At 37.0% G+C, this 25,659-nt stretch overlaps 1 protein-coding gene across 1 annotated transcript in view; it reads left to right on the top strand.

Annotated features, from left to right (window-relative positions):
* AsnRS (asparagine--tRNA ligase) overlaps nucleotides 1-25,659 on the top strand; it is a 384,567-nt gene that overhangs the window by 294,645 nt on the left and 64,263 nt on the right. Inside the window, exon 13 of the mRNA XM_090368498.1 lies at nucleotides 3,388-3,549. Within this exon, the coding sequence (XP_090224624.1) occupies nucleotides 3,388-3,549 (162 nt within the window). The remainder of the gene's footprint in view (nucleotides 1-3,387; nucleotides 3,550-25,659) is intronic.

Here is a 25,659-nt window from a genome sequence, read left to right as displayed (position 1 = left end):
TGAGAGCAAAAAGAGAAAACCTTATTTTTTAGTTGCATAGGCAGCAATATTTGATGTGCTGATGCCAAGAGAGAGAGATTAGAAGTCAGGGTAATCCTTAATAGAGATATGTGATGTCATCTAGAAATCCTGAGTGTAATTGAAGGTAAGCATAGGAGCAAAAGAATCCTTTTTGTGAGATATAAGACAGGACAGAGTTTTAGAAGGATAAAAATCAACTGTTATCTTTGCCCCATTGGAGAATTACCTGAAGATTACCTGATTTAAGGAATTGGCAGTAGATATTTGAGAAATTGAAACTGTTTATGCAGGGCAAGGTTTCTCAAACTGGAAGGTGGAATGCAAAGTGCTATTATTAGTATTAGCATTAGTAGAGGCATTTGATGCAAGAAAGCAAGCTTATGCAGCATCAGCCAAAAAAAAAAAAATAAATAAATAAATAGTTAAATAAATAAATAAAAAATAACCACTTCCACTTCACCCCTCTGTTCATTCAAAATACCTGTCCAGCTGAGCCTTAAACTTATTTAGGCTATCCACTTCCACGACAAGGGATGGAAGTCTGTTCCACCAACCAACCAACCACCCACTGGCTAAAGGCAAATTTCCTCACGTCTATCCTACATCTGTCTTTCCTCAATTTGAATTTATGCCCTCTCAGATGATTATTCTGAGCAAGAGGAAGTAAAACTATGTATAGGATTTGCAGTCGATGGAAAAACATTATTAATATACAAGAGGGAAAGAAAGGGAGAAAGAACTGTACCTTGGCAAATCTTTATTGTACCTGGTAAACAGGTACAATAAAGAATGCGCTCGCCATTTATTGGGAAACAAAATTAGTTACAAAATTTTTCACTATATAGCACTGTGGCAATACAAATCACTTGAACAGTGCTACAATTGTTCAATATGTCCTCCATTTTGGTCAACAACAGTTTCCATTCGAAGAACATCATTTTCTACGGTAGAATGTAACGTGCCAACTGGAATAGCCAGCACATTACGTCTAATGCTGTCCTTCAGATCTACCAGAGTTTGACATCCTTCCAAATACACCTGATTCTTCAAAAACCCCACAACCAGAAGTTGCATGGTCCATTTTCCCTAGCATGAATTGTTGAGGAGGCTTCCATCATCCTGCAGTGGGTTGATAATGGCTGCAGTTTACTCTTTTAATTTTCATTAAAAAAAAAAAAAAAAAAAAAAATGTCCAACATCTGGAGTTAAAAAAAAAAAAATTCCTGTTTTGTCTAAAATAATTTCTCCTCCTGCTTACGATTGCCCAGTCTCCAGCTTTTCAAAAATCAGAAGTTCGTAAAAGCAGTTATGATATCATAATAGCTTAGTATACACCGATGAGCCAAACCATTATGACCGCCTACTTAATGTAATGTTGGTCCTCCCCGTGCAGCCAAAACTGCTCGTACCCGGTGATGCATGGACGCTACAAGATATCTAAATGTGTCTTGTGGTATCTGGTACCAACACGTAACCAACAGATCTTTAACTCCTGTAAGGTTCTTGGTTGAGATGCTGCAGATAAGAGTTGTTGTTCCAACACAAACCAGATGCTCGATGGGATTGATGATTTGGAGGCCAGGACAATACCTTGAAGTCTCCCTCGTGTTCTGCGAACCAGTCTGGAACAATCCGGTCGGTGTGGCATGGTGCATTATCCTGCTGAAAGGCGGCACTACCAGAGGGTAAGGCCATTGCCATGAAAAGGTGTACCTGGTCAGCAGTGATGTTTAGGTAGGTAGGTACACATCAGAGTGCCCAGCACAAGGATGACTGCACCCAGGGTATCCCATCAGACCATCACCCAAAGCATGACACTGCCATCACCGACTTGTTTTTGACCCAAGGTGCATCCAGGCGCCATCACTTCCCCAGGTAAACGACGCACACATACCCAGCTGTCCACATGGTGCAACAGGAAACATGATTCATCAGACCAGATAACCTTCTTCCAGTCACTCGAGGTCCAGTTTCAATGCTCGCGCGCCCATTGTAGGTGCTGTCGCCGGTGGACCCTGATTAGCATGGGCACTTGGAGCGGCCTGTGGCTACACAGTTCCATTTTCAACAGTATTCAATGTACTGTGCATTGTGACACATTACTCCCGTCACCAGCATTCCAAATGCCAGCGAGTTGCACAACAGTCGCCCTTCTGTTGCCACGTACCATCCGGGAGAGCCTTAACTCACCTCGAGCATCGATGAGCCATGGTCGTCCAACACCTCACCGGCATTTTGTCATTTTATGGGTTTCCCCTCCATGGACCACTTTCGATAGGTACTAACCACAACTGACCTTGAGCACCCCACCAGCCGTGCCATTTCTGATATGCTCTGACCCAGTCGTCTGACCGTTACAATTTGCCTTTGTCAAACTTGCTTAAGTCTGCTGCCTTTCCCATCTGAAGAACAAGAGTAACACTGATTAATGGAGCTCAGTATCAGGTGTTTTTTATACTGTGTCCCGACCAGCACACGCACTGTAGTTCACCTGCAGTTTCTTCGATTTGCATAATGACTCGCTGGTCATAATGTTTTGGCTCATCGGTGTATAATAGCTGTGATAGCTTACTATGCCAATTGACATGTGCTGAAGAGAAAAACATGTGTGCTATACTTCCCTATCTTCAATTCGTTTTGTGTTTCTCGAATACAGACTTATTGAACTTATTGAAAATGTTGGTTAAATTTGCAAAATTTCTCATTTTACCATTAGCTGTAATATTGGGAGCATCCTAGAGGATGCTTCCAGTATTACAGCTGAAAAGCAGAAATTCTTATGTTACTTACATCTCTTACATTTCTATTGCTATTTCTTTTAATGTAACAAACTATTCAGTTATGAAAAATAATTAAAGTATTCAACTGCAAATTCAACTCAGTAGTGTTAATACTAAAAATATATTCAACTTCATGCTAGCCTGTTAGTGGGCCATTATGATTTTCAGATATGTTGAGCTTATAACATTCTTATCTCGACAAAAAGTTAAATTCTAAAATTAACCATAATTTAATAATCATTTTACTTTTTATTTTAATCAGAGGTAACATCTTTCAGAACCATTGATTTGATCCTGCATTTAATGTCACAATTCCTGCTTCTACTCAAATGAGAATAGTCAGCATAAAATTTTGCAACTATTTATAATAACGAGAGGGTAATAAATGCGATTTGAGGTGTGTGTTTATTGAAAGGTGTATTTCATTGTCTCTAAATAAAATTTGTGTGTGTATGTGCGCGCGCGCACTCATGCTCATTTTAATTACCTGAATACCTATATAACTCCTAATATACTCTTAAATGAGTTCAATTTGTTATTTTTAAAAAGATACATATTTAATAATCCATTGCTTTTTGATGGACAGCAATTTAAAGCTCCAAAGAAGCCCTTTCTTAGAATGAATTATTCAGAAGCAGTTGATTATCTACGAGAACACAACATCACCAAGGAGGATGGAAGCTCTTATGAATTTGGTGAGGATATTCCAGAAATGCCCGAGCGTAAAATGACAGATGAGATTAATCAGGTATTCTAGAATATAACTTTAGGATACACACTGTTACCTTGTTTGAAATTCAGTATTATGTTACATAGCATGAAATGTTCTAACCTCTACAACAGTGTTTCCCAACATGTGCTCCACAAGTATGCTTCAGGTATGCCACGAAAAATGGATAAAAAAAAGATTTTATAAATCTAAGTTTTATAATAAAAATGAATTCAAAAAAAAAAAATTTGTTTAGTTACGTTGCACCGATCCCAGCCCCTTCCAGGGGTCAATCTGACATCACGTTTTGGTTCCTAGTACTAGATACTAGATTTGTTCACCTTTATTCCTTTATTCACTTTTTGATTCCTAGTAGTAGATCTGTTCACCGTTATTCAGCCATTCTTATCACTTGAGGGTTTCACCCAGGCACCCTGCAGTCGTATAAGCACAACTTGTAAGTAGCATAGTAAGAAATTTCTTTGTGTTTTTATCTCTCTAAATCTTCATATTCAGTTAATTCATATAGAACAGGTATTTTCAATTAACTATATTAGTACATTCTAGAAGTAACTAAGTTTTTTTTGGAAAATATTAGCGATGGATAAATTTTTATTGAAAAAAAATCAGAAGATGCAAATTGATAACGAGCTGGGAGAAAATAACAAAAACAAGCAGACATCAAAAAAGAAGAAAACATGTTGTCATAAATATGATATTTTGGGATGGGATTTTCTTATACTGGTACCCCCAAGATTGTCCTCAACTTTTATGTGTGGTATGTGGTTTAAAATTGTCAAATGAATCAATGGTGCCAAGTAAATTGCAGCATCATTTTTCTACGAAACTCATGAATTTATCATCCAAAACTATAGAATATTTTAAAGACTGCAAACCTCTACTAGAAAACAAGGCACAGAATTTTATAGTATGACTAAAATATCTGATAAAGCGCAAGAAGCCTGCTATTTAGTAGCTGAACTGGTGGCAAAAAAAAAGGAAATTTCACCTGATTGTAGGCGCCTCTGTAGCCAGGTGGGCAAGAGCTGCAGTACGTAGCACATGCTTCTTGATTAGACCAGGGTTCGAGCCCGTGACCACCAAATATGGAGGATGCGGAAAGGTCAGGGAATGACCACCGCATATCTCCCCCTCCCCCAGAGCAATATGGCCTTAGTTGTTAATGCTCCTAAAAACCAAATACCAAACAACCTGGTGGCAGAAAGTCTGATTTTACCAGCATGTCAAGTAATCATGAAAAGTATTTTCGGAGAGGAAGTTAACAACCAGCCAAGATATTTTTGAAGTACTGAATAATTATTTACAAAAGTGGCATTTTATGGAAGTCATGTGTTGGCATTTGTACCACAATGACAGGAGCACTAAAAGGATTTGTAAACTTAGTAAAACGACACATTTGAAATATTATTACAACACACTGTTTTATACACAGAGAAGTTCTAGTAGTGAAGACAGCCATACCCGATTTAAAACTTGTACTTGATCAAGCAGTTAAAATGGTCAATTATATAAAAACTAGACCACAAAAAAAATGCATATATTTTTGGAAAATTATGCAAGGAACTGGAGTCCAATCATTTTTCTTGAATAATTCATACTAGGATTTGGTGGGCTATTGACAGGAAATCTACTTATGTATATGGACGAGTTGTTTGAGGAAGTGCTCATTTTTTTCCTCTTCGGCCATCAAAATTTTATGATTATTTAAGTGATGAAATTTGGTGCTGTAAATTAGCTTTTCTAGCAGATTTATTTGCGTAGCTAAATAAATTAAATATCAGTATGCAAAGCCTAGAGGAAAATTTACTCTTCTACTGACAAGTTGTTTGCCTTTAAAGAAAAGTTGAGTATATGGAAAAAATAGGTAAATGAACAAAAAAATTAGAAATGTTTCCCTTGACTGCCAAAATGAATTATACTAAAATAATTAATGTAATAAGCGAAACATTATAGCTGTTAAAGACAATTTTTGTCTTTAACAGCTGTAATGTTTCGCTTTATAGTATGATTGTCCATTACTTCCATCCTTTGATACCAAAAAATATTTGTGGGTAAGATACCCATTTGCAAGAAGAAATCTTCCAACCTTAGAACTTAATCTGCAAGAGGAAACAGAATTGACTGAGATCTGTAGTGACCAGTCACTGGAAATTCACTTTAATAGTGCTAATATTAGCAAAATTCAAAATTAATATCCATGAAATTCGGAAAAAGCAATCAGAATTTTATTGCCGTTTCCCATTTCCTACTTGTACAAAACAGGGTTTTCCGCTTTAAACAAGATTAAATAAAAAATAATAAATAAATAAATAAATAAAAGAGGCTAAAGTCAGTAGAAGAGGAGCTAAGAGTAAGCCTATCCATGATAAATCCTCGTATTAAAAAACTGTGCACCTCCCATGAAATCCAGCCGTCTCACTGATTAAAATGTTATAATTGTATATTTGTTTGTTTTTATATTTAAATATGTTAATTTTTTACATATTTTCTTTTAAATTTTCATGTATGTTCTTTTAAATAATTTCTTTTCTTTTAAATTTCATGCAATTCATGTATGTTCAAAAAAGAACATTAAATGGTGCAGAGTAAATTGCAGCGTTATAATAAGTGTATCTTTAAGTATACCCAACAGAAATAACTCCCAGTCTGTGAATATGCAGCCTATATATAAATATTATATATATATTATATATATATATATATATATATAACATATATGAGTATAATAGTGATTGTAGTGTACTGCACACTTTTAGCATCTTTAAAAGTGTTCCGCAACAACCAAAAGGTTGACAAACACTGCTCTACAAAGTAAAAGTTTTTCTTGATTTCTTTCATTTTTGTCCATCAGAAAAAATTATCCATCATCAATGCATTTGGATTATTGAAATGCAACATCTAATGAATACAATATAGAGAAGGGGTGGCCAGGATAGGAAAGGAGGAGGGATTATGCTTGTTAGTTAAGAAACATAAAATCTAAGGCAGTGCATCTGGTGGAGAGTGCAATGTTGAGTCAGTTTGGTGAGACATCAGCACTAGGAAAGCAAAAAGGAGGGTAGGAGTGCATTATAGGCCTAATGATTGATGAGTACAACAAACAACTGTACAGAGAAATAGTGTGCCAGTAAATCAGATTGTCTTATAATGGTAGATTTTAACTTCCCAGATGTTGACTGAAACTTGTGGCTTGGTCACTCACACACTAGCAAGACTTTTGTGGATATATTGGATGACTGCTTTCAACAGCAGCATATTCGAGAGGCAACCACAGGGGGTAATACTCTTGATCTGATTATCAACAGAGATTAACCATGCATTAAGAATATGCAGATAAAGGAACCACTAGGTGACAGTGATCATGGTGTACTGATGTGGGATTTACTCAAAGATGAAATTACCGTCAGGGATAAAGGGAATGGTTTTTGCTTTCGTAAAGATGAATACAGTGATCTCAGACGGTTTTTAAATTCTATACAGTGGAACTAACTGATGTTACCAATAGCAAATTTTAAATGGGAAGCATACAAGGAATTAAAGTTGGAAGCTGCTAGGCTCTTCATACTAACTCAGAAATACTGTTCAGGGTTTAGGCCTAAATGGGTGTCAGATGAACTAATGAGACTCGTGGCAGAGAAGAAAAATTCCAGGGATGCCTATAAATTATCAGGTGACACAGAAGCCTATGGTTGGTGGAAACTAGTCTGTAATCAAGTAACAAAGGATTAGGCAAGTGAAGGTAGATTACAAGAAACCCTTTGTAAAGGGTGCAAACAAAAACAGCAAAGAGTTCTTTACTTATGTAAACTCTAGAAGAAGACGATGAATCAGATTGGTCCACTTGACATCAGTGGTTCGACTGTTGATAATCCTGCTCAGATAGTGGACAAACTTAATTAGTATTTGGCATTTGGGGTAAGCAAGCAAACCCTTAGCCATAATTACGAAAGCATCCTTGGACTTAGGGGAGGTCCCTATGGACTGGAGATGTGCAAATGTATCCCCAATTCACAAAGGGGAATCTATGGGTTACTTGAATTACTCACCTGTTAGTCTAACTTCAGTCTGGGAAAAATAATGAAGTTACTGGTTAAAGAAGCATTGCACAATCATCTAGACAAAACTGCAGTTATAGTTCAGACACAGCATAGGTTTGTTAAGGGGAAGTCTTGTCTGACCAATTTATTTGGATACTACGCTGTGGTCACAAAGGAGCTGGATGCAAAAAATAATTTTGATATATACTTGGATTTCAGGAAAGCTTCTGATACCGTTGTACAATGAAGGCTGCTGTACAAATTCGAGTATGGCATTAAGAGCAAGTTGCTACAATGGATAAAGGGATGGTTGAGTGGGGGAAGACACTGAGAGTGGTTATTGTTATTTATTTGTTATTTGGTTTTTTTAGGAGCATTAGAAACTAAGGCCATATTGCTCCGGGGATATGTGGTGGTCACGGGCTCGAACCGTGGTCTAATCAAGAAGCGTGTGCTATGCACTGCTGCTCCTGCTCACCTGGCTACAGAGGCACCCTGAGAGTGGTAATCAGTGGACACTGCTCTTCATGGATTAATGTTATTAGTGGAGTCCTCCAAGGTTCAGTGTTGGCACGATTGTTGTTTTCTATATTTATCAGTGATATTTATCAATATCACTGATATTTATAGATATATCGGGCTTAATATCCAAGTTTTCAGACGATACAAAGGTTGGCAGGATTGTTAATGACAGTATGCTACTGCAACAGGATATAGAAAAGTGGGGCAGATGGGCTGAGAGGTGGCAACTGAAGTTTAACATTGACAAATGGAAAAATACTGCATATGGTAGTTGTAACCCCAGAGTAACATATCAACTGTGCAGTACAGAGCTTAGAAGGGAACAGGTATCCTGTGTGTTATCAGACACTCAGCCTAAAACACTGATGGATCCAATATCTCTCTATTACAGATGATTTAGGAGAAGTCCGGTTGGCCTACCTCCCTAAAATCCACTCATTCACACCTTCTCGATGGTAAGCCCTGTTACATCACTTAGGTGGCAACGAACTCTTCCTCTTCATGCCTGGTCAGCATGAAGAGGAAAAGACCAAACCCTCCAGCATATGACAGCACGACAAAACAAATGGCCCTCAGTCCCCAGCAGCTTTCACTCTCCCTCTTACAGCAGCGAGAGGATCAGAGTGGAAGCAGAGGGTGCTAAGAATCTCTAGGTATGACCAGGCTGCCATGCACGGAAACTGAACTTGGCCTGTTATAACGTAAGATCACTCATCGGTAAAGACAGGATATTAGAGCTGGAAATGGAATTAGAAAATGTGAATTGGAATATGATCGGTTTGGCTGAAACAAGAAGAAGAAATGAATCACTTATAAGTTTATCAAGTGAAAATTTGCTGTACATCAATGGAAAGAGTGAAAGGAGTGAAGGTGGAGTTGGGTTTCTGGTCCATAAAGATTTTAAAAACAACATTTTGGAATTCAAAAGTACATCACCAAAGGTGTCAAGACTCTAGATTTCTAAGAGGTAGAAGCTAAAGATTATAATGATTTATGCACCAACATCGAGCCATGATGATGTACACAGAAATTGAGGTCTTCAATACTAACATTGGAAAAAGGCAAAACAGCGCAGAAAGAGGAACTATAGGAAATTTTGGAATTGATGAAAGAAATAAAAGACGTGAAAGACTTGTGGAATTTGCAGAAACTCAAGGATTGTCAGTAATGAAAACTTTTTTCAAGAAAAGGGTGAACAGAAAGTGGACATGGAAGAGTCCAAATGGATAAACAACTAATGAAATCGACTTCATCCTCACTAACAGAAGATATATTGTGAATGATGTTACCGTCCTGAATAAGGTAAATGTTGGAAGTGATCACAGAATGGCAAGATGTACACTTGATATAGATGTAGGAAAGGAAAGGAAAAAACTGACTCAAGTAAATAATACAAAGGTCTTTGAGATAACAGAAGAGGAGAAAAAGCAGTATGTACTGGAACTTAAGAACAAGTTTGAGCTTCTGCAGACTGCTCAGGACCGAGATATCGACGAGGAATATTACAACTTTCTGAAAGTGATAAAGCCCAAGAAACCTATAGGGAAAAAGAAATCCAAAGAAGAAAAAATTAGTCAAGAAACGCTTGTCATGATGAACCGAAGACAACAAATGAAGAGCAAGGAAAACACTGAGAGGGAGAAAATTGAGTATACTGAGTTATGCAAAGCCATAACAAGCATTAAGGGAAAACAAAGGATTTAAATCAGCAGCCATGAGCAGTAATACAGAAAGACAAATGATATTGAAACTGAAGAATAGCGATGGTGTACTTATAAACAGCAGAGAAGGCATAATTCAAATAGCAGAAAACTACTATAGAGAATTATACAAGGAGCAGGGGAATGATGCCAGCAGTGGGGAAGATGGATTGCAAAGTAGCAACACATACGACATACCCGATATTCTTCCTGATGAGGTAGAACATGCATTGAAGAAAATGAAGAATCAGAAAGCCCCGGGGGAAGATGAAGTTAGTGTAGAGTTGTTAAAATTGGGAGGAAGACATAACACAAAAACTGGCAAGGCTCTTCACAAAGTGCATTAGAAAAGGTGTGATGCCTAAGCAGTGGAATAATGCAATCATAGTTTTGCTGCATAAGAAAGGAGATAAATCAGAAATTGGAAATTATAGACCAATTAGCTTGTTATCCCACATCTACAAGTTGTTCACAAGGGTCATTACTAACAGATTAGAAAGAATACGGCGCCTCCATAGCCAGGTGGGAAGGAGCAACAGTGCGTAGCACATGCTTCTTGATTAGACCGGAGTTCGAGCCCGTCACCACCAAATACGGAGAATGCAGTAAGGTCAGGGAATGACCACCGCATATTCCCGGAGCAATATGGCCTTAGTTGCTAATGCTCCTAAAATTCAAAGAACAAGAAAGAATACTTGATGAGAATCAGCCGAAAGAGCAAGCTGGCTTTAGGACAGGATTCTCAACTATGGATCACCACGTAACGTCACAGCTAATGGAGAAAGCAAATGAATACAAAACACCATTATGCCTGGAATTTGTGGATTATGAAAAGGCATTTGACTCCATACAGCATAAGGCAATGTTTCGGGCACTGGAAAGACAAGGCATAGATACCCCATATATTATGATTTTGAAGAAAATATATGAGAGTGCTACCTCCTTTATTAGACTAGACAAAGACAGTAGGAAATTTAAAATCGAGAAAGGAGTTCGACAAGGAGACACAATATCTCCGAAGCTGTTTACTGCTGCCCTTGAGGAAGCTTTCAGATTAGACTGGTCGCAGAAAGGAGTCAATGTGAACGGAGCGTACCTAAACCATTTACGATTTGCAGATGACATTGTGGTCATAAGCGACAATCCCAAAGAATTAGAGGAAAATCTTAATCAGTTATGCACAGTTAGTAAGGATTTTGGACTAAAGATGAATTTGGCTAAAACAAAAGTAATGATGAACAAGTATGCCACAGAAAGGGAAATAATGATTGAAGGAGCAGTAATTGAAAAGGTAGAGTCATATACTTATCTGTGACAAGTTATTAGCTGTAATAATGATAAATGGCTGGAAGTCAAGGGAAGAATAAATTTTGGATGGATAGCATTCAGGAAATATAGTCACATACTGAAGAGCAATATCCCAGTTTGTCTGAAACGTAAAATAATGAACCAATGTATACTCCCCACCATGACTTATGGAAGTGAAACTTGGGCACTCACCAAAAGAATGGAAGAGAAGCTGAGAATCAGACTGTTTGATAAGAAGAGAAACACATGGATTAGGCAGCAAACTCAAGTAAAGGACATTCTTATGAAAACTAAAGAACTAAAATGGTCTTGGGCAGGACACACATAGCTCGAAGACATGATGATAGATGGACTAAGAAAATAACAGAATGGTATCCAAGAGGAGCTTGAAGAAAACCTGGAAGACAAAGGCAGAGATGGATAGATGAAATTCATGAGTTTGTGGGTAGTAAATGGATGGCCAGTGCTCAAAACAGAAGGAACTGGAAAGTTGCTGGAGAGGCCTTCATCCTGCAGTGGATTGAAAATGGCTGATGATGATGATGTGCAGTACTACATTCAGAGTAATGGAGAATGAAAGACTTTGGTGTAATTATGCTGTCATGTATAAAGTTTTCTGACCAGTGCATACAGGCTGCCAGAACAGCTCATTGGGGTCTTGTGAATGATATACAGGAATTTTGCTAGCAGGGATAATGAGGTGATTAACTCCTGTATAAAGCAGTGGTCAGGTCACTCCTTGAGTACTGCTTACAGGTCTGGAGGCCTGATTTTGGGAAGGATGTACAGCTACTGGAATGAGTACAGAGAAGGGCAACAAGATTGGTGAGGGGGAACAATGGGTTGCTCTTACTGAGAAAGGCTTAAGTTCTGTAAATTGCAGTATCTGGAGACTAGACACCCGTGTGGTGAACTGATCAAATTGTATAACTTCTTGAATGGTTTGAGCAAACTTAGTGCTGATGGGATTCTTCCTCTTGCTCAGATTATGAACCTGAGGGGGCATTGAGGAAAGACAGTTGTAGAATAGATGTGCAAAAGTTTGCCTTTAACCAGCGGGTGGTTGATTGCTGGAACAAAATTTCATCAGTCGTTGTGAATGTTGATAGCTCGAATAAATTCAAGGGAGAACTAGACAAACGTTTGGAGTGAATGGATGTGTGAAATGAAAATTTTTTTTTTTTTTTTTTTGCTGATGTATAATTTTGTTTCTTTGCGTCATATGCATCTACTGATGCTAATGAGTAGCAGTAAGCATGGCTTTTGCCAAAAAAAGGCGTGATAGACAGGGGTGGTCCATCCCAAGGGTGCATGGAGTGCGCTGCACCCAGGCACCAACGTTCCAGGTGCACCTGAAAACCTGAAACTTATATACACATATGAAGAAAATTTTAACGGGGGTTGTCAAATTTCAATTGGCATCCGGGTGCCACATACCCTAGAAACGCCCCTGGATATAGAGAAGGCATTTGATACTTCCTGACATCACGGTATTCTCGGTGGTCTTCATGCCCCTGTTCTATGAGGTAACCTGCCTATATGCATTAAGGTCTTCCTCTAGAGTTCATTTCAAGTTCAATATCAAACTCCCTTTCTACGACATTCTTGCAGTAAAGAGTACCGCAACTGTATCTACTGAGTGCAATCCTTTTTGCTCTTAGAATTGATTCCATTGCAAAAAAAACTCCGTGTACTTTTGAGGCTTACCTTTATGCTGACGATCTCTCTCCCTACTTCTTACTATTCTGTGAGCATGAGATATATTGAATGTCAACTGCAGGTATTGCTGAATAAAGGACACAAGTGGGCAGTGCTCAATGGTTATCTCTTGCAACAGGAAACTTTTGCAATCCTCTTTTGCAGGCAACATATATTGCATACAGATCTTGAGCTTCAGATGTCAACCGTTAGCATCCAATTGGTAACATCAGATTTTTGTGATTAATCCTTGACAATGAGTTAAACTTCTCTGAGCACATTAAATCTCTATTTACTACTTGTCAAAAAGCTGAACATAATGTTTTATCTGCTTTGTCTTCATAAGCAGATCATACCTCTTTGCTGCTCTTATATTGAGCACTGATTAAATCCTACTTGGATTACAGTGATCCAATCTATGATTCTGCCTGAACCAGTGTATTATGCTGGCTCGATCCTACACAATACAGTGCATTGTGATTTGCACTTGGTGCTTTCAGGACATTTCTTACTCAGTCTATATATTTAAGTCATGAGCCTATTCTGTACCTCCACAGAAAAACACTTAAGTATGCAGTAGCCACTGCGGACGTGAATGTTCACATCTGCATGAAGATCCACTTGATGCAAATGACGGTCTGCAATTGACAACGACTTTGCACGAACTTAGATTGCTTCAAGCATTACATTGATTTTTCAGGTTTGAAGAGTATCACAGATGAAGGTAAGAATAGTTTGTGATATTTTTGCTCTTTTGAGAGTTTTTTCTCAGTGTGATCGGCACAGTGCCATGCCAGTGAACCCACTGACATAGCTACTGATTTGAGTATATCTCAAAAGCCTAAAATTTGAATATATTATTCTTATAAACTGTTTGTGATAAAGTTATTTTGTATAGGAAACATAATGCTAATGATAGAATTAACTTATACTTAATTTATAAGAGCTTTCTTTGTTTACTGGCATTTTCCCGCCAGAACTGGAAAATCGCGATTTTTGACTTCTAATGGACCTGCACGGAAAATACGTACTTCAAATCACTATTTAAAACGTCTGCAATTGACTTATTGCTACGAAAGTGTATTTAATTCAGAAATTATGGTTGAAGTTGACTGACCCTATCAAACAGGCAAAAGAAACCAGAATTTATCTAGAAGAATATATTCACAAGCAAACCAATAGGATTACTTCTGCAATTAGGCTGCAGATAGTGAACTGTTGGTCGCTGCTTGAGCAGTGCCTGATTGAATTAAACACAGAGAACCAAGTGTTAAAAACAAAATGAGAGATTACTACTGAGGAGAAGAACAACTATGAAACAATGAATACATTAACCTATGTCCAAGCCACAAAGGTTAATGGCAAACAGGACATAACTAGAGCTAAACAAATAGCTACTAAGCAACCTAATATAAACGACTAAAGCAACATTATTATTCTAAAAGCAAAAAAGTGAGTCTACCCATAAAACCAGTAAGGCAGTTAAGGACACAGTGGAAACAAAGTTGAGGCCTCATCTACAAAAAATAAAGGTAAACCACCTCCCTCTTACAGCCAATGGATCAGCAGCTTATTGCTACACTGAAGGTTATTGCACACAAAGAACTTTTAAGGAAGCCTTAACAGCAACAGAAGGAGGTGGTGGAATGACCTTAAAGCAGTTTTGGAAGGTGTGTAACATCAACGACGCAATCAAGAATGTAAATGCCGCCTGGCATGAGATAACATCATCAAACATAAATGGAATCTGGAAGAAACTCATCCCACAATTTGCTCGTGACTACAGTACATTTGAAGAGGTAGAGTCAGTCTTGAAAAACATGGTGGAGCTTGGAAAACAGTTGGGTCTCAAGGTGGAGGAAGAGTGTAACAATTGTTGAAAACCACTCTCAGGAGCTGACCAATGAAGATCTCTTTGCATTTGAAAAACAGACATAGCAGAAAGCCACTGAAGAGGAAGAAGTTGTTGAAAAAAATTTCACCTGCAAGCAAGCTGAAGCTTTTTCTTTGATAGATAAAGCACTCTCATCTTCGTGGTTCAAGATACTAATACTGAGAGGTTCGCCAAAGTGGCAGCAGGTTTAACAATGCTGCTGCCTGCTACAAACTAATCTACAAAGAGAGGAAGAAAACTGTGCAGATTAAAATCCATCACTTTCTCAAGAAAGTGGACATGAATATATGGCATCTGCAGGTGGTACCAAGACCAGTCAGTCAGTCTGCTCACAGTTCACCAGAATTGGTGTCATCAAAAGTTTATGATCCTCCATCTCCACAACACTGACAATAATGTGAACAAGTTAAACCCTTGTTTATTTTTGTTCTTGTATATTGTATCTTGTTTATTCGCTATACGGTACTGTTTACTTTATAGAATGTGTAATTTATAGAATAAATTACTGTTGAATGAATACTGTACTCTTCAATATTATTCATTGTGTGTTTTTTCCACCTCATTTAACTCAGTTACAAATTGTAAAATACTGTAAACAATATTATACATACAGACTAGTCAAGTTTGTTGGGGGTTATAATCTCGGTGAGTTATACTGCACTGAACATGTATTTAGTATCTACAAGACTGAAGTTGGACTTGCATACAAAACTGACTTACATACATGAAAAAAAAACCTGAGAGGCTGTAATTTTAGAAAATCTGAATATTTACTCATCTTGAAAATATATAGTTTACAGCGACCCTCTGAGCTCAATTATGGCAGCGCCAAATTCCTCCTATATGGATCACCCTGTTTTAAATTAGGCCAGGAGCATGCTATTGCAAATTAAAGAATGTCATCAATTAGTGACCTTTTTGTTGGATCCCAGCATATTCAAGCATAAAATGGAGTGAATTGGCCGATAAACCCTAAAAATCCATCAACTTTAGATTTAACTTTTGTCTCCATTCCACCTGACTAATTCAGTCATACAAGCAGAATGCCTTACATAGTGGAGAGCTATGCTATACCCAAACCAATAATAAACTTTATCAGTTGAAACAGTATTGGTACTGTAGCATTCAGACAGTGTGACAAGAATAAATGATACTTGCACGGACAAGATAGGGCATACAGGTCGACCATCACTAACCCAGTAATCCGGACATAATTTCCGCAGACGTAATTTCAAATTTCCCGGGTCTGCTCACTGACCTTCTGCTACTGTTTTGGTGGTGTTGGTTGCAGCATCAGCTGTTGGTGCAAACTCGTAAATACTGGCAAGCCATTCCCACTTGTTTTTCTGCATTTATTATTATAACTTGTTCACATTTAACCCCAGCCATGGTTCCAATGCATAAAGGAAGTGCCTCTCGTGGTATAAAGTCCAACCACCGTACATTGTCCATAACAGATAAAGTTGAACTTCTGAAAAAACTCGACAGTGGTGTGTCTGTGAGAAGTTTAACTCTGCTTAATTGTAAATTCCAGCAATTTCTCTCAGTTCCTCTTATTTTAGTAATTTCTTTTGGTCATTCCTTTTTAGATTTTTTATTTTTTTTACAACACACTTGTACAAACTTGCAAAAAAGCACAACACAATATGATGGATAATACAACATGCTAATGAACTTGTTTTCACAAAATCTCTAACAACACTGACAAACTTATTGCAACGTTTGGGAGTTTATTTTATTGCAGTTAGTTTTACTGCAGCATTCACCACGCGTGCAATAAACTAATTACAAACGACCTTCATCTGTATGCTATAATAGCATCACACGTATGTGACCGACACGGCTTCTCCAGAAATAAAGTAACCTACTAGGCCAAGACACTTTTTTTTTTTTTTTTTAATCTTTTAAGTGAAAAAACAACAACACTGACATTACAATATTTATTTTAGAATTACTAATCAAACTATTTGCTAAATATTTTTTGGCCCCTCGGGAATTTTTTTCTTAAACTAGCTTGGCAGTCAATGTGTTAAAGGTGGGATGAGGTGGTTAGCTGTTGGGTAAACTGTATGTGCTAAAATAACCTCCGATGATCCGGCACCCTATAGGTCCCATAGGTTTACCAGAGTCAACTTCTGAATAAAGGACTTGATGTTTTCTTTGGCCTTTGCGATACTCACTTCTCCACTTTGGGATGAAATTCAAGTTTAGAAGGCTAATATATCTAAAAGGCATGCCAAAATAAACACCAAAGCTCGGATCTGAAAATACTCTTTTCCACGAATAGATATCTCATTTACATATCAAATTTTGAAACTGTGGTCAGGAATCTAGAAAAGCCCTGACCTGGTTTATTTTCACTGTTTTACACATATCACCTGGTGAGACTTTCACATGCCCCCAGGGGATAATTAACTATAGGGTGGAACCTTCTACTATAGTGCAAAGAGTTTTGTTATCATAATGAATTTTGACAGTGATCAACTAGCATTTTCTGTGTATGAGATATATATATGTATAATCAGTAAAATTACAAGTTGTTAATAATCTAGAACAGAAAATCATTAAATTTGTTAAGATTTGTCACTGTGAACAGTTTTTTCTTTTTCTCTCACTAACTTTTTTTTATATGTTTTAGTCATTGAGTTGCCCCACTCTTGCTGTCATAAGGATAACCTAGTAGCCAGGATGAAAAGATTCCCCGTCCCTTTAGGGAAATGGTTTTCGACCTTTTTTTTTAATAACAACACTCCCTAAAGTTCGAATAGCAAAGCTTAATAAACGGTACTCACCTTAGATAATCTGCAGTTGTTACATGAGGTAGGATGGATGAATAATTTTTGGGTTTAAGAGGTTTTGAATAATTTAGAGTTTAAACGAGTTAATTAGTAAGGATACGGAATTAAAAATTAAAAACGGAATTAAAATATGCTCAAGGAAGTAGAAGTGCACAACTCCGTCCCTGGTTATCATTGAAGAATTAATTAATTAAACACTCTAAGATATGAAACCAGTGAAGCCAAAAGTCATAACAACTGACTTTCGTTTTTTAACGTCTTCAGTTGGCAATACTAAAGTGAGAAGAGAATGTGTGTTTTAAAGAACTTCTATGTTCCCGTTATGCTCTTTGTGACATGCGGGAATCTTAGGTGCGTGAATCTTAGGTTCTAATACCTCTTGTGTTTGGGGTTTTCATAAAAAAAAAAGTTAGCACTCATGGGGGGCACCCTCCCCCATCAAAAGTAAGGTACTAGCATGGCCACCGTGTTATGTCGGTGCCTCTCTATCTGAACATGGTGACCTAACCTAACTAATTAGATCACTGAAAACTTATATTTTTTATATATGACCTGGTTTTGGCATATTATAGCCTTAGTTACCGACCAACCAATCTGCACTTCTATCCTGCAAACATCCTTCAAATTGAATTTTTGCTCCCTTGTGTATAGATGGAGCAAGAGAAAGAATTCCATCAGTTTTAAGCTTGCCCGATCCATCCAAAACCGTAAACATCTCAATCAGATAATTTCGCAGGTGGCTAATCTCCAGATGGTGCAATTGCAGAACTTAAGTTTTTCTTTGTAAGACCACTTTTTCATTCTCTTCACACATCTTGTCCTTCTCTGCACCCATTCTGACAGATACTCATCCTTCCTAAAATGAGGCTTCCAGACCAAAGATGTGGCCTATCCATTGCCTTGTGCAATGGGATAATAACCTCTTTATCCCTGCTTGCAACATTCTTGTATGTATGTGTGTCATTGACAAAAATCCACGAGCTGTCCTGGCAGCATATCTGTATTGCTCAGAAAACTTCATATCTAATTGTGCAATTATCCCCAGTTAATTTTTACTTAACCATAAGTAGTACCTTCCATTTGACATGTTCAACATGCCATTTCTCAGCTGATCAGCCTAATTTTTTAGATTTTGTTGCAGAAGCATACCTGTATTATTACTCTCAACCAGCCTGCCAGCCTTGTGTTGTCTGCAAACACTTAGACATTAAGCCCGATATATACTTTCATTAATAAATATAGAAAACAACAATGGGCCCAGCATTGAACCCTGAAAAACCCCAGGGGCTCACATCTGGTGAGTATGGGCTTGGCACATCCAGGGCCCTGAGCTGGACATCATCATTCTTCTCTTCCTTGGTGATTCCCTTTTATCTCTCTCAGGGTAGTTCAGAATTATTATTTTTTTTTTTTTTTGGCTGGTGCAGCATAACCCTCAGGCTTCCTTGCACCATATGGCTAATAATAATAATAATAATACTCCACAAATAACATTAGTCCATGAAGAGCAGTGTCCATTGTAACTATCTATCTTCCCCACTCAATAATCCCTTTTTCCACAGCAGTAACTTTCCCTTAACGACATGCAACTCCAATTTATGCAGCAGTCTTTTGTGTGTAACAGTATCAAACGTTTTTGTGAAATCCAAGTATATGATCTCAAAATTATTTTTGCCAGTACGTTTGTTACTGCATTGCAGTAACCAATCAGATCGGTCATACAAGATAACCCCTTAAAAAATCCATGCTATGACTGCTGTCTAGAAGCTCCTGCATTACTTCTTGAACCACTGACTCCACTATTTTTGCTGGAACAGGAGTTAAGCTAATAGATCTGTAATTACTTATATCACCTTTTGATCCCACTTTATGAAACGGGGATACATTTGCACATCTCCAGTCCATAGGGACCTCCCCTTAATCCAAATATGCTCTCATAATTATGGCTAAGGGTTTTCTTAACTCCTTTTCTGCCTCCCTTAATATGAGTGGATAGATTCCATCCACCCCACGCACCTTTATTAAGTTAATCTTCAACAATTTCTCTTCCACTGGAGTAATCACAAAATCATTCAGCTCCCTCTTAGAGTTTGATAAACTTCTGCCATCCTCTTCCATAAATAATTCTTCATATGTGAGTGTAAATCCAAAATACTTATTCAGTTTGTCAGCAACCTGAGCAGAACCATCAATAGTTAGACCAGGGGTGGGCATGCATGAGGTCAATGAGAGCCGCATTCCGGTTTTTCATATATTATAAAGAGCCACACCATAGTTACATAGTATTAAATACACAAATTCAAATTTAATTTAATTTAATTAATATGATTACATATTCTACACAAGCCTTAAGTGCTATGTAAAGTATACATATATAAGAAAATATAATTAAGAGAAAGAAAATACAAAATAATTATTTCAAAATTTTAATAATAAAAATGCATTAATAAAAAGTATAACATTTAACGAAGACCTTTGGTCAAATCTTTGAAATTTGGTGTAAAATTTGTTAAAGCCGTTCGCAGCAATTCAGCGAGATGATGATTGGTCAACTGTGAACGATATTTCGACTTCACGAACTTCATTGTGGAGTACAAAGATTCACAGCAATATGTTGTACCAAAAATTGAAATTAGACGGCAAGCAGCTTTCTTTAAATGTGGATATTTTGATTCTGGCACGAGTTTCCAAAATTCAATTACATTAGTAGATTTGTGCTGCATTTGCAATGCCTGATCCTCTTTCATCTCTAATAACTCCAATTGGCCAGCCGCTTTTTCAACAAATATTATTTCAGAAATTGGAAATCCATCTTCAATAATATCACAAATAAATGGGTTCACAAAATATGCAAATGTAGATTTCAAACTTTTCAAATCTTCAAACCTATGTTCGAAATCTGCTTGCAATTCTTCCAATTTTTCTTTGTATTCGTCTAACTTTTCTTCTTTGATATTAATTATATTTGCTTTTACTCGTGGAAAATGATTAAATATTTTGTTCTTAAGATCGTACACAAAAAGTCGAAGTTTAGCTTCAAAACTAAATACAGTTTGTGACAAATCAATAATATTTTTTTCCTTCCCTTGTAAAGCTAAATTAAGTGTTTGCAAATGTTCTATAATGTCTGTAAGGAACATTAAGTCAGAAAGCCAAGTTTCATTTTCTAATTCTGGGTATTTTTTACCTTTTTATTTTGTAAATGTTATGATAGGATTTAGGAGTTCCACAAAACGGCCCAAAACATTGTAAGTTGACAGCCATCTTACAACACACCATAGGGATAAATCACTGGGCAATTCATCTGTTTCGTCATTCCCTCGCAACTCTTCTAAAAAGTTCTTAAATTGACGATGTGTTTTGGCATTTGTTCTAATTAAATTCAAAATCTGCAAAACAATCTTCCACACATTTTCGTATTTGAAGTACTTCGCTATGAGATGCTCGCGGTGAATTATGCAGTGAAGAGGTAAGAAACGTGGAATTTTAGGATCACTGTTTAAAAGACCAATGAGACCTTGGTTTTTCCCTACCATTGCAGGCGCTCCGTCAGTCACAACACTTACAAGTTTATCATGAGGCAATTCAAACCTATTCATTACTTCATCAAGCGCATTTCTAACATCGATACCGTGAGTTGTTTCGATAAGAGCTACTAGGTCTAACATTTCTTCCTTCACATTTACGTCTGCAGATACATAGCGGACAAAAACGGCCAATTGTGGAACATCCTGAATGTCTGTAGACTCGTCGAGAGCTAAACTAAATGCTGTACAATTTTTCAAATCACACATCAAACTATTTTCAACATTTTTACTAATTGCACCAATACGACGCTCAGTTGTACGGCGTGACATAGGAGCCTGTGCGATCAATTTATGCAGTTTTGTATTATCTGGATCCAAAACTTTAACCACTTCTTCCAAGTTTCTTTTAATAAATTCTCCTTCTCCATATGGACGTTTGGCACGAGCAATATTCCAAGCTATCAAAAACTAGCTTCGTTTGCTCTGTCATCTTCGCGACTAAAAGAAGACAAGAGTCCTTGTTGCTTATGAAGACCAGATTGCAAGGACTTAAGTTTCTCTGTTCGCAATTTTGAATTTAATGGATATTGAGTTGAAAAGTGGGGATGACTTACTTCGTAATGTCGACGTAAATTGCTTACTTTGTAGTTTGCAATTGTAACTTTACAAATAAGACACAACGACTTTCCATTATTGTCAATAAAAGCAAAATTTTCTAACCACTCTTCTTGAAAGATTCTATTTTCTTGTTCGTATTTTCGTTTTTTGATATTTTCTGAGGTCATGTTATCAAAAAATTTAAATAACTTTAATTCCAAAGTCTGAAATTGAAACAAAATAATTAAATTAATTTACGGCGCGGAAAAATTACACTCGTAACTTTTTACGCACAAGTCCACTGATGGCGCCAGCAGTGTAAATGCGCACGGATTTATTTATAATCAAAATAAAAATAGCAAGATATCTAGACAAAGAAAAAAATAAACACAACATAAAATCCGTATAACAAAATATTAGTTACTTAGTTATATTTTTATAATTTAACAAGATTCACTGAAAAAATTTCTGAAATAATAAAAAAAAACGGATTTAAATTTTCAATGGGAGCCGCACTTAACTCAACGAAGAGCCGCGTGCGGCTCTGAGAGCCGCATTTGCCCACCGTTGAGTTAGACCATTGACATCAAATGCACCAATGTGATTCAACCTCTTCCTCCCACTGTTAATGTAAGCAAAGATGTTTTTGCTGCTTTTCTTTTCATTATTTGCTGTCTTGTAATCTACGATTACTTATCTGAATGCTTAAGTTTAGAATTTGCCGTTGATAGCATGACCAGTTAGTACTTCGCACTGCATAGAATTAAAAACAGTCTAAGAGTGTTGTAGTCACCCTTTTCAGTACATTGTGATCACTGCCACCCATTGGGTCTTTTATCTGCAGATTTTTAATGCGTGATGAATGCTGCTGATAATCAAATCCAAGTATATTGCTTCCTCTTGCTGCCTCTCTAACATTGCTGCTTTAGAAAATAGTTAATTCAATAAATCCACTGAAGTCCTGCTAGTATGCAAGTGACCAATCCACCAATTCCACTCAATACCTGGAAAGTTAACATTCATCATTATATGACATTCCTATTTACTTTCCCTCTATTTCTTTATATAGCTGTTATACTTATCACCATCATTAGGCCTAATTTACAAGTGCCAGCTGTTGAATTACAAGCTCCAAAAAAAATCAGTATTTTGCTATTTTATTTACTTAATTGTATTGTTATATTGAACTTTATAAGAAGCTTTATAGTTCTATTTATGCACATTATTTTTGTTTTTAATTTAGTCTTTTTAAGTTACTACTTATGTGTAAAACCATCATTTGGTTCAAATCTTGCAGACATTGTTTTCATACAGATTGAGTGGTAGGAAATTCAAATTTTTAATTGTGATAAATAGGTAGCTCTAATGTGAAACTAGATAGTGTAGTATATTGATAATTAATTAAATTTATTATAATTTGTTAATTTAAACATCATGCCCCAGACTAGAGCAGCAAAGCAACGGGCACAAAGTGGCAGGAGTACTGTGACTCGGAGGAGAACCAAGGGGGGATGATTCTCCAACGCATCACAGCCTAAAAAAATGTGCAACGTGAAATATTGCACATTTTTGTGCAACACAGAAGTCTCTGGAACAGGACGTGATCTAGCCAAGTGCACACTAGGTGAACCTCGCATAACAGTATTTTTGAGCTTTTTTGCAACCCTGCTATTATGTGGGATGTAATTTTTCAACATTTCCACTCTCTTTGAATCCCCGCTGTTTGCTCGCTAGTCAAAATAAATTATTGATAAATCCCTGTATTTTATTTTGTTGGGAAATCCCTGTGTACATTCTGTGCTTTTGAACTTGTGGAAGAATCTAGATTTCAAAGTTTTATTACTATTGGATAGCACACCAGGCCATCCAAAAGATTTAAGTCATCCAAATATTTAAGTTATGTTCCTCCCACCACAGTTTGTACTAGGTTAATACAACATCTTTCATTCAGCCATAAGATCAAGGCATTATATCCACCCTTAAAACTCATTACTTCAGAAAATCATTACAATGGATTTTGGAAACAATTGATTCCAAATCTATTGAAGTAATGGAGGCATGGAAACATTACTCAATTGTGGACTGTATCAGAATCATAGCTTTATTGCTCAAAGAAGTAAAACCGTCAACGTTAAATGTGTGTGGAAAAATGTATGGCCATAGTCAGTTCATTCAGGAAATATGGAAAAACTGGCAGAAAAAAAACAGAATTGGTGCGATAGTAGAACTTGCTACATCGGTACAAGGGAAATGTTTTGATAATATGGCTACTGAAGCCCTTGTAGCACAGTTGATAGAATCACCCTACTCCCCACACTGGGTGGAAAAGACCTGAGTTTGAATCCCGTCAATGATGGGAGAAATTTTTATGGGTTTTTTTCACAACGTGGCTTAGTTAGTTGGGCTCAGGCAAGGGTAGCATGGTTTTTTCTCCCGTATCCTGGTTTTTCGTCCAGCAAAACAGAAAATCAACCTCAGAACACATGCAATTTATAGACAATATACACAGAGTAACATGGCCTTAGTCGCCTATGCTCCTAAAAAAAGATATGATTACCAAAGACAATCAAGAATTACTGGTAGAAAAAGAGGCTGGCGAAGCAGATTTGGTGGAAATGGCGTCAGAGGTAAACCAAATCAATTCAGAGGATGATAGAGCAGATGAAAATTCTAAACTTCCAAATTTTACACTAAAAAGCATACAGGAAGGAAGGCATAAAGTTAGCTGAGCAATTAGAATCTTATTTTTTGAATGCAGATTCTTGTATGAAAGAGGCCCAGTGTTCAAAGGGGAGTTTGGAAAATGCTTAGTTCCTTAAGATGAAATTCATGAAGATTTATCAAGCAAAAGCAAACAAACCCAGATTACTGATTTTTTTAAAGAGCATAGAAGATGTTTGTCAGCATTTTGTTAAGGAAATATGCATTTTTGTTAGCTTTTGGAACATAATCCCCCTTTTTGTACTTTTTCTTAGTTCTGTATAACACGGTTTTGCACAACAGGACATTTTAAGTACAGGACATGTACTTCAGAAAAGCTTTTGACAGTGTTGTGCATGGAAGACTAGTGTACAAATTGGAGCAGCATGGTATTAAGGGTAAGTTTTTACAATGGATAAAAGGGTAGTTCAATGGGATAAGACAGAGAGTGGTAGTCAATTCCATGGCCAGTCCATCCCCAAAATTACCAAAGGTGCATGGTGTACATAGACTCTAAGTGTATTATAGGACTTATCAACTTTGAGGTGTAATCTTCTTGTTTGTGTATCAGATTCATCAGATGCTCATTGTCTTTCCGAATGTTCATTTGACATCCATTTCGGCTTGGTCCTAAGCTATGTTGGAATCAAGGGTAATAAACTAGCAGATGTTGCAACCAGGTTCACACAATCCCAGAATGCTTGTACCCTGTTAGTTCCCCCCCCCCTATGCAGACCACAGACAAGGCAATACACTATGAATTCTCTCCAGTAGCAACAATCATGGCACAGATAGATCACTAACAAGTTATATCAGATAAAACCTGTAATTAAACACTAGAAGTCTGGCCTATGCAGGAATTCTAGAGAGGAAGTTGCCTGCCTCCAGTAGGACACAGTCATCTTATTACTCTTTTCTGCTTAGGGATGAGGGACTGACACGCCATTTTAACAGTTAATCATATTTTTATTTTATTGGAATATCCTAATTTTACCAGTGAACATGTTTTATGTTTCACAGCTTTTAACAGTCTTGGTTGAGCCCTATACTGCAAGGCAGATATTATCCAGTCATTATACAGCATCAGATGTTTTCGGCTGTTTAAAATCATTCATCCTATTTACCTATTTAATTATTTATACCATTTAACATATGCTTTTTATACTTATATTTATTCACTTTATATACCTTCATGCTTTTTTTTTATCTTTATGCATTTTTTAAATATCCGTTGACATAGTGACCTACTACCATAGTTCACTATATTCCTTCTCTTCGTGTTTAGGGTTTATTTTTATGGCTTGGTGTTTGGTGCATTATAGCCTCATTTGCTGATGTGCAAATAAA

This window comes from Mastigoproctus giganteus, chromosome 2, assembly GCF_048544385.1.
Source record: "Mastigoproctus giganteus isolate SK-2022 chromosome 2, ASM4854438v1, whole genome shotgun sequence".
In the NCBI taxonomy this organism is placed as follows: Eukaryota; Metazoa; Arthropoda; class Arachnida; order Uropygi; family Thelyphonidae; genus Mastigoproctus; species Mastigoproctus giganteus.
The sequence above is the reverse complement of the archived record's forward strand: the minus strand, read 5'-3'. Positions and strand labels throughout refer to the sequence as shown.